At 37.9% G+C, this 11,050-nt stretch overlaps 1 protein-coding gene across 3 annotated transcripts in view; it reads right to left on the bottom strand.

Annotated features, from left to right (window-relative positions):
- TSNAX (translin associated factor X) overlaps window positions 1-8,083 on the bottom strand; it is a 31,175-nt gene extending 23,092 nt beyond the window's left edge. The window contains exons 1-2 of one of the 3 annotated variants that reach the window (XM_051993614.1): window positions 7,992-8,083; window positions 7,421-7,525 (exon numbers count right to left, since the gene is read on the bottom strand). In XM_051993614.1, coding sequence (XP_051849574.1) covers window positions 7,421-7,525; window positions 7,992-8,007 — 121 coding nt within the window. In that variant the 5' untranslated portion in view covers window positions 8,008-8,083. Of the gene's footprint in view, window positions 1-7,420; window positions 7,526-7,615; window positions 7,691-7,973 lie in introns of those variants that run through there. The other 2 variants (XM_051993613.1, XM_051993615.1) reach the window with 2 other exon arrangements.
- Window positions 8,084-11,050: the final 2,967 nt, after the last annotated feature.

Consider the following 11,050-nt stretch of genomic DNA (forward strand, 5'->3'; position numbering starts at 1 on the left):
CTACTTAGTTTGAGACGAAAATAGCAGTCACTGACAAGGGGTAGCACTAGCTAGCATACCTTCGTAAAAGGTCAATTACCATATACTGAATACCTATTATGTACAGAATATTTGGCTGCAGGAACGTTTAAAGTCAGTGACACTAAAACCTTGATCTGAAACTAAAGGGACCTAGTGGGTCACAATAAAAGTGTATAAGAACGATTCAATTTCCCAGACTTTTACATTGAAAAGCAAAGTTTAATGTCTTGTGAACCTATTAACTTGCTGCAAAAACTTGTATAAATAACTAGATCTATTTTTCCCCACATGAAAAGATTACAGTAATGTTCATTAAACAGCATTTTCCTTTTTACAAGTATTTTTTATATATAATACCATATTTAATCCTCAAAATGAAATAAGCAGGGCAGGCAAAACATCATTTTACAGATGAGCAAACTGAGGATTAGAAAATTTACTTCATTCAGTGACTACCATCTCTATAAAGATAATTTTCAAATTTAACTATCCTAGCCCAACTTCTTTGCAGATCTCCAATCTCACATCTTCAACTGCCTTTCAAATATCTAAATGTTCAGTAAGCACCTTAAATTCAACATATCCAAAACAGAACTCATCTTTTCCCCTAAACAACCTCTCTTCGCAAACTTTTCTATTATTAAGAGAAAATACAATTTCTCATTTCCTGAGGCTCAAAATTTAGGTGCAATCCTCAATTCTTAATGTCTCTTATGTTACTATATCCAATCGGTTGCCAAGATCTGTTGATTTCATCTTTGCAACATCTCTTGCATAAGACCTTCTCTCCTCTGATATTGCCCCGACTCTTGTACAGGTTTTTTCACCTTGACTACGAATAGTCTGCTGGTAGATCGGACTGCCAGAAGTCTCTCTCCCTACACCATTTAGCTACCAAAATCACTTTCCTAAAGCACAAGCCTGACTACATCAACCCTCTACTTAAGAAACTCCACTGGTTCCCTATTACCTCCAATCCTCTGTTTTACATCCAAAGACTTGTGAAATCTAGCCCTCCTTAATTTCCAGGCTTCTTACATCTTACTCCCTACCATATACTCTTCAAGAAATTAGTGACACTGGCCTCCTTGCTGTTTCATGAACAAGACATCCATCTCTTGACTCCAGGAATTTTTTTCCTGGCTGTCCCCCACATCTAAAATGCAATCACACCTTATCTCCCCTACTAGATTTCCTTGACTTCCTTTAAACTAAAATTCTACTTTCTACAAGAAGCCTTTCCCAACCTCTCCAATCTAATGCTATCTCTCCCTTTCTTAGTGATTTCTAATTTATCCCGAATATAGTTTGTTGCTCACTGACTCCCCATTAGGTTGTGAGCTCCTTAAGGGCAGAACTGTTTTTGGCTCTTTGTGAATCCACAGTGCTTAGCATAGGATTTGGCACATAATAAACTTTAAAAATGTATACTAACTTACTTGATAAAGATCACATAGCTTATGAGTACAGAGCAGGGATTTGAACCCAGGCCTTATAATTCAAGAACAAGTACTCTTTCCGCAGCATGAGTTTCTTTAAAGAAATATTCAATTTGACAAACATTTTTAAAGTATTTTTATATTAACTAGATTACTTGCTGTCCTTGGAACTCCCCAATCCACCCCTGGTTTCCATGTTATTGTAGAGACCTGGAATGCACTTAGGGTTAAACTTAAAACTTAGACCTTATGCTACCTCCTATGGGAAGTCTTTTCTTGTATCCCAAACTGTTATATTCTCTCTTGCAGTTATTATTCTTACACATGTTATGTACCTTCCTTTTGTCCTCTCATAGGATGTAAGTTTTTTCAAGACATGGACTACGGTATTCTCAGTGTCTATCACATAGCAACCACCTAAATACTTGTTGAATTGGATTAGAAAGAAAAAAGAATGTCCAAAACTATCAATTATACTTTTCTTTTTAAAGTGAGGAAATGTTTCAACACTTTGGGTTTCATCCCCCAAAGTTTCAGTAATGCCTGCAGGACAAATTTGCTTCCTTGTGTTAAGACCTCTAATTGCTCTAATCTGTTACCTAAATTTGGGGAGGCCATTTATATATAGATATTTGAAGACATAAATTTTCCTACTGCTTCTTTATTGCATTTTGTCTCTTTTGAACTTCCAAAGTAAACACTTATCTTCAATACTATATATTCCTACAATATCTGTTCTAAGTAGCCTCTCTACACTTTCAAGTCTATCCCTTAAATAAAATCCTGTTTTGCCCTTTAAGGCTCTTTCTAAAGCTTCTTCTTCCCTTCCCAGTCTTCTTACACCTCTCTCCATTCCACATGTATTACCTTTCCCAAATTAACAATACTTTGACATCTTCTCAAGCCATTAAATATTTTCTTCCCATTTAAAGCTAACCTAGCAAGAGTTGTCTATACTCAATTTTTCCAATTTCTTACCACCTACTGAATCCTAGGAAATTGCTCTAAGATCACCAATGACCCCTAAATTATCTAATCCAGTTATCATGTTTCACTCTTCATTTTCCTTTCCTTCTCTACTACTTTAACAGTTGAGCAATAGCTATTTCTTATTGTTCATTTACAAGGAAAAAATAAGTCCATGATTCTCTTCTTATCTACATAAATACTCCTATCTTTCACTTTCTCTTCTTAGCCCTTAAAGATACCCTCATGACTCCATCCATGGTCCTCTTCCCTCTTTAAATTCCCTCTTCCTTATTGATCTCATCTACTCCCACAGCTTTGATGATCACTTCAATACAAATAATTCCTAAATTTGTATCTCTATCCCTATCTTATCCCAAAGCTACCCTGTATTTTCAAATGCCTGGGTGACATTTCCAATGCAATACCTCAAACAACATATCAGAAACCCAAGTCATCTTTCCTTAATTTATCATTATTCTCTACTATTTCTATTACTGGTTCTATCTTCCCACTGACTAAAACTTCAAAAACTCAAAGTCATCATCTACTCTCCATTTTTTTTCCCTTCACATCCACATCTAATCCCAAAAAGTTAACAATCATTATCATAACTCTTCACATCTCTTTCATCTGTCTGCTCTTCTCGATTCCTTAATATCTGGACAAATTTAATTGACATTTTTGTCTCCCAGCTATACTTTCTTCAATGCTTCTTATAAATGCTTCTTATAAAAACTGCCAGTCATTTTCCTAAAATACATCATCTGACAATATCACCTCTGTTTAATTGCCTTCAGTGACCCCTACTGCCTACCAAATAAAATGCTTTTGATTTTGGCTTTCAAAGCTCTTTATAATTTGGCAACAATCAAACTTCTCAGTCTACTATCCTTTGTACAGATTTGTTTCAACCAAACTGAATTACTTGCTTTCCTCTGTTATCTTCCTGACTTCTCCTATCTCCTTGACTTTGCCCGCTCCTCACTACTCTCTAATAGACTATCTTACATCTCATGTATAACACCTATAAATATATAAGTAATTTACAGCTTCTATGCACTCACTGATCTCATTCTCCCAAGATGATGACTTGGAGGGACTATGTTTGAATATATGAAGTACTTAAGATATGGAGGAGGAATTGGATTTGTTTTGTTGGAGTACAGAGGCAGAAACAGGAGCACTGGGTAAAAGTTGAAACTTAGGTAAGGAAAAACTTACTAACAATTACAACTGTCCAAAAGTGGACTAGGTTACTTCAAGAAGTGATGGAGTTCCCCTCTTTGGGGAGCTCTTCAACACAATCACCATTTATCCAAAATGCTTGAGTAAATGAATGAAGAAGTATTTATTAGGCATCTATTATATGGAGATTTCTTTTGTCTGGATTGAACTAAATGATCACTACAATCTAGCCCAAGTCTGAAATTCTTGTAATTCCCTCTATCCATATTTCTCACAGCACTTGGGCTAGACCAATTCTTTGTATTTGTATTATGACTTCTTTTGCTTCCGGCTCACCAGAATTTAATCTCTCTGAGGTCAAGGTCTAAATTTTACTTCATGTTTATATCCCTGGCACCTAGTGCAGCAACATGCATATTATAAAATCTTAGTAAATAGAGTAGTCTAAAACTGGATCTGAGATAAAAAGCTAGAAGAGACTGAAGAGATTGGTTCCCCTTCATTTCACCAGAAAACTGAGACCAACAGAGGTTAATGGCTTGCCCAAGGACAGTACAGCTTAGAATTAATAGTTAAATACACACTTTTAACTGCAGGATTTCATCTCCAAGTCACAATAAAAAGGACTAAAAATCTATTTTATTTGAAAAGTGAAACTCGACATCAATCACATAATGACATCCATCTGAGTTCAATGTCATGCCACAGAGTCACAGCTCTTCAGAACTTAAAAAGTGCTGACAAGGTGATCTAGATCATGCTCCTTCAGCAAAGAGCTTTAGGAGATATGCTACTACTCTTCAACGGCTTTAACTATATTCCAATAATGATCTTGAGTTATCTATTTTGTGGAACTATCCAATACCCAGGAATTTCCTTGGCACCTGACTTTTTTCTCTTTGTTTTATGAAAGGGTTTGGGAGGAAAAGGGGAGGGAATGGACAAAGATTAAACACATCTACAATTGAGAAACTGGGACTGCTGCCAATAAATGTTTGGAAATTGGCAGGATGAGTGATTAACACTATGCTAAAACACTCTCTAAGGATTATGAAAACTACAGCTCAGCCCAAGGAAAGTCAGTGGACCTGTGCCCTGAGGAAGAAGCAAAGTCACCTGGGAATGGGAATGATACCAAGCAATGTTTGGGTGTGTTTACTAATAGTACTTTAAGCAAGTTCCTTAAAAACTGTTTCTTGAAGTAGCTGTGTCACCTCATCACCTCATCCATGATAATACTCTGTGTTATCTTACAAAGCAGTGGTATCAAACTCAAATAAAAATGGGCCCCACTAATTTAGACACAAGAGGCAGTTGGGTGACTCAGTGTTCTATCTACTCTGCTGAATGTCAAAAAGATTGGTGTTCAAAATCAGCCTCAATCATTTACTAGCTGTGTGTACCTAGACAAGTCACTTAATGTCTGTTTGTTTTAATCCATAGAGAAGAAAATAGCAAACCACTCCATTATCTTTGCCTAGAAAAGCCCATGGATTCATAGTATTAGCATGCTATGGTCCACGAGATTATGATTGAATGACAACAAATGTGTATATAAAGATGCCATTAACGCACATACTAACTTAATTTTAAAATATAATATTAACTAGGTTTTATTATATCTTTGGTAAATATTTGCCAATTACATTTTAATCTGCCATAGAGGCAGAACTGACAGACCATTCATGAGTGCAGTCCTTGAGGGACGCAGTGTTAAGGAAATATCTATTAAAGAGAGACCAAGGACTGTCAAAAAGCAGTCATTATATAGCCATAAAAATTTAAGTGTAGAGACATTTTTTCTGACCTGCTTTTTATTTCCTGCTATCTATATGTGACCTAGTTCTTGACATGAAGGTCTGATGAGGAAAAGGCAGAGATTGTCAGGCTTTGTTACATAATATCCTTTTAACTTAGCAAAATGTATTGATCTAAATACAGATTACATTCTTTCTTTCAAGATCTGATTTCTCTAATACTTGACTGTGACCTATAATAGCACTCTTCCAGATGCATGGCTAAGCCTTGAAATTCTTTGTAATAGTAGCAAAAACAGCAGCAAATTTTCCCACCAGACTACAAGCACTGCTGAGGAATCTGTGCTGGATGTTCTGCATGCAGCTAGTGCTGTAGGAGACAGATTCTTCTACTTAAACAATCAGAATTCCTACCTGCATCTCTGCCCAGAGTTCCTTAGAGAGTTCTTACTCAAAAGTCAATTGATCATCCCTTTCATGAATCCCTAATGATAAACCTTAAATATGGAAAGCTCTGAATAAGATTAGATGCATAAAAAAGTATCACAAATGTAAACACCTATTATTTATTTTAATGGCACATTTTAATGAAGTTAAAGTCTACAATATTAGAATTAGAGGAGTTATAGTGGAATTTTCATATTAAAGGAGATTTGAAAACTTGACTGATCCAGTTCAAACTCCTTCACATTGGTTCATCAATGGCAGTATAGTACAAAAACTTAGAACTCAGGGATAGGATGTAGTCTCTTACTAGCTACCTGCTAAATTATCTTGATTGAGTCATGCATTCTGAGTTTATCTCATCTTCTTCAAGTGACATGGAAGTCTTAATATCTTTCTTTTGAATTTGTTTAAGCTATATAACCAAAAGAAAGTCAATTAAGTCTCAATTGTCTTATTTGTAAAATGGGGGTGCTCACTACAGTACTTGCATCCCAGAGAGGTTGTAAGGCTCAAGTGAGAATGTATATAGATCATTCTATAAACTTTAAAGCATTATATAACCAAATTATCATCTGAAAAAGAGAAATGTGTGATACTTGTAAAATGTCAGCTATCATTTTTACCAATATTGATATACATTGTAAGGCAGAGCTCCCATTATATTCATATAGCTACTGATCTATAAAAAAATTAAGATCAACTAAATGAGAGAATTACTTTCTTTTCTAAGTAAGCTTTTGACATTTAATCATTGTTACAACTGCTACAAATCTCAATGAAGAAACTGAGCAATTTAAGCAAAGTTAATGACATTCCAACTTTCTAGTACTGATTTCTGAAAGTCACAAACATCTAACCATGATAATGGATATTTTATTTCAACAGTATTTTCAAGATGAAAGGTATAGCAGTTTGATTAAATTCTCAATAGAATTAATGATAAGGGAAGAGCAAATTATCTTTGAGAAAAATTCCACTGATTTTATACTCATATGGCAATTCACACACATTTTATTGACCACTGCAAGACAGATATAATACTAGTTGAAAGTATTGTAATTCCCAAAAGTCAATAAAATTTTAGCAAGAGTCAGTCAATAATTATTAAGCCGTTCATATGCTTTAAGGTATTTCCTGGCAATTTATCTTTCCCCAATTCAAGAAGCATGGATACAAAAACAAAGTTGAGATAGTTCAGGTGCTCAAGAAGCATGGGTTAAAATGGGGAAGAAAAAAAATTCAAACAACTAAAAAGATAATAAAGCAATATAAACAAATCATGACCACTTCGACCAGCATTTATTTTGAGTAGCATTGTAAATCTACTACACAAAAACCCAATTTAGTTATTTTGGGTTTAAGTACCAAATAAACATAGCAATTTGTCTCAAAGATTAGTACACAACTAGAAACTCAATGCAGCACAAAGTTAACCTCATCCAAAATGTCACCACTTCTCTTGGTCCTCTACGACCTCATTTTTCCATGTTTTTCCTGCTAACGTGACAATTTAACATTTATTGTGCTTTCAAGGATGGCCACCGGGATTATTTTTTTTTCCCTGTTTATTTCTTTGACCAATTTGTACCGAAGAATACTTACATTTGAAGGCCACCATCACAGCAGAAGACGAGTTAACATCTTTCCCTTCTCTTCTCTGGCCATGTGGGAAAGTGTCATGCTTTCTTTTCCTGAACCCTCCTGACCCTATGCAGAGAAGGTAAAAATTAGGAGATAGTGACGCCATCCCATCCCCGAGAGTGGACAGAAGAGCCTCAGAAAGGAAACATTTCTCACCATCCCTATGTGTCACTCAAACACCAGGGCAGGTGCCTCGGCCTCCAGCAGAGGACCCTAGGACCCTGCCTCTGCCCCCGCGGCCCAAAGGGCGCCTTCTGCACCCAGGAAAAGCCCTCGGAGGGGGCGAACATGCAGGGACGTGGGGAGGGCTTAGTCCAGCCTTGACCTCCCTCCCGGCCCCCACGCCCAGGCCCCTAGGCCGGAAGAGCCAGAGATGAAGGGACAGAGCATCTAAGGGATCAGGGGGATGGAGTGATCGTCACGCGCTAGCGTGGGCAGAGGGGGAAAAAATCAAGCCGGGGGTTGGTCAAGGCCTCCGCCCCCCCCTCAGACCCAAACACAAATACAAACACGCCTCGGCCGTGGCCTCCACCTTCTTTGTTGTTCATGTCGCCTCCCGCCGCGGGCCTGGATGGAGGGGGGGAGGGGACCTGCTTCTGCGTGGGAGGCGGAGGAGTGGAGGGCGCGGAAGAAGCACGTGCACACTACTGGCTCGCGCCACACGGTAGGTCGCGAGTTCAGCGCGTTCCCGGGTGGAGTGGGACGTGAGCCGGAGAGGCGTGGTGGAGGAGGGGCCCGAAGTCAGGCCTCCTTCCTCGAACGATCCACAGAGCGCAGGCGCAGGGAGAGCGCAGGCGCCAGGAGAGGCCATTCCGGTTTCCTCCGTCCCGTTTCCGGTTTCCCAGAATTGCCCTTTGCTTCCGCACGAACTTGACCCTTGATTTGCAGAGTTCATGCGCAGTCGCTATCTGTTCTGAGTTCTGCCTGCAAAGCTAGGGCTACCTTCTATCCTTTCCGGTTTTTCTTTCGTTTAAAAATGTACGCACAGGGAAGAAAAGGAAGAACTACTATGAGAAAGGGGAGGAGCAAATTAAGTTAATTTTTCCCGCAGACATTCTTGAAGTCATACTACGGATCTTCTCCGTTGGGACCAACCCCTGCTTGCGTTGCATTTTGGGGCTTGTAGTCCGACCATAGAAACGCTCTGCTCTTTCTGATGTTCTTACAACTCCGAGTCGCTGCAGTAAACGAAGCCCAGAGGTGCAAACTGGTTTAGAGTGACCCTTGGTGATTAATGTCCTGTACTATTTCTGCCATTCTCCTCCCGATCGAATGCTTGGTCCTGTTTCCTAAGCCGTAGTCCTGTGACTTTTTAATCACTCATTTAGAGAATATCTTTTAAATATTCTCAGCATGGTGCTAAACGGTAAGATTGCAAAAGAAAAAAATTTATTTTTTAAAAACCTCCTGTACTCAACTCCTATTCTTATAAGATCGACAACGTGTAAATAACTAGATACTTATAAGCTGAATGGTATAAAATTGAAAATGGATTTTAATTCTATTTTTAAGATTTAGTAAAGTTGACTTAAAATGTAAAACTGACCAACTTTAATTGCTCCATGGTCACCTTCATGACCCCGGGAATAATTGTTCTCTTCCACCATTCCATCTTGTGGAAGTCTTCACCTTCTTGGGGTAGACATCCTCAGAAAATCACCAATGTGTTTGAGGTATGTCAGTTACCCTCAACTTGGTTTAGTCGGTTGGCTTAGGCTTTACAGAATATGTCCACTACATACATCACAGCTTGTTGGAGCCATAAATGAGACTTGGGTGACAAGGGGACACCAAAAGTGATGAGGAGTCCTGAAATGGACTAGCTAGTCCTCCCTGAAAACCTCATACACTTCTGTTGCAGACTATACCCAAATCTGCAGACTATCTTAAGGATTATTCCCAATAATAGGGATGAGCTGAGGTAATTCTTAACCCATCTCCTCTTTAAAATATCTATCAGTCAGGGTTGTCTTACCTTCACAAAGAAGGTAGGACAGTCAGGACAGTCAGAAGGAAACTTTATACCAACTCTTTGGTTTGTTTTGTTTTTATTTTATTTGTACAAGGTAACAAAATGTAGTTCAGAGTCAGTGTATTTTAGTGGACAGAAAATAGGTCTCACAGTCAAGGAGACCTGGATTCAAGCCCAATCTCATACATAAACACATGTCACCATGGGCAAATTACTTAACCTTTCAGTGCCTCGTGAAACTTTCTGTGCCATTAAGTTCCTATATAGTGCATATCTTTATTGATAGTTTCCATTTGGGGAATTTCCTATATCAATGAATTTAAGGGAATAAACTTTCTCTCTCAACCCCTCCCCTCAAAAAACTCTTAACAGAAAATAGTTGTTGTTTCCTGTCCAGGATTCCCATTAAAATACTCTAATGCCTTGTCCTAGTATAGAAGTGATTCTGACAAACTTTCACACTCAACTTGAGCCTCCACTGTCTTCACTTAAAACTGAAAATAACAAATGAAGATCAAGGTTTAAAGTTTTTTTTGAGACCATATCATCTCATAATGCCGTTTCTCCTACATAAGGGTCTTTCGTCAGAAATCAGGGACAAAGAATCACCAAAAGGAGCTTAAAAAGGTAGCCAATCAGGCATTTTTGAGGATACAACCATTTTTACTACATAGCCAATTGGAAAGGGGCTCTTCTCAATAATTTTGTTAGAAGTATATATTGTTCCCTTGTGTTTCACAATCATGATCCTCCTAGAAATAAGTTCATCCTTCACCTGGAGATTACATCAGCCAAACAAACTTTGGGAGTCTCTGCTTCACATCATCACTAATGGCTGGGGAAATGGATCCTCAGAGTTTCATGTATTAGATAAGAGTAAGCAGATAATATGCATTTTCTCTAAGTATATATCTCTTATTGGTCAATCCTCCATTACACTGGAGTTTGGGTTTTTGTTTTGCAATTTCTATTTAAGTAGACAATTAAATTCTGTCCTGGAAAACTTAGCTGAGTGTTGGCATTAATTATTGGTTCCATCCAATTTCTTCCATGGCATTTTTAATATTTAGACATTCTAAAAATTAGAGAATTTTCAAGCTGAAAAAGATTACCTACTTACCTCCTAAAAGCAATTTTACAGGATGTAAATTTCCCCAAAAGAACAGATTAAAAAAAAAAAAAAAGACTCTTATCTAACTTTGATGGATCATTGCCAGCCAGGGGCAATGCGTTTCAACATGCCCTATTCTATACAGCGATTTGTTCATTAGATGAAGTTTGGTTTTAGGGAGCTTGACATCTAATGAGAGAAGATGAAGCTCCCTAGTCTCACACCCTTGGGCTCTTACCATATAATCCCATTCTGGAGTTGATTTTACTTATTGGCTGACAACCAGGTTTTCTTCTAAAAGAAGAGAATAAAAAGAGGCACTCATTTTACAGTTATCATATAGGATAAAGGACAGGTAACTTATTCCTACACAATGCGAAGGAATAATGACGCAGGTAGGTGGTACAATGGCTACAGCCCTGAATCTAGAGTGTGTGACTCTGCATTAGTCATTTAACATCTTTCTGCCTTAGTTTCCTCATCTGTAAAATGAGGATAATAATAGCAC

The sequence above is a fragment of the Antechinus flavipes genome, chromosome 4 (assembly GCF_016432865.1).
Source record: "Antechinus flavipes isolate AdamAnt ecotype Samford, QLD, Australia chromosome 4, AdamAnt_v2, whole genome shotgun sequence".
NCBI lineage: Eukaryota > Metazoa > Chordata > Mammalia > Dasyuromorphia > Dasyuridae > Antechinus > Antechinus flavipes.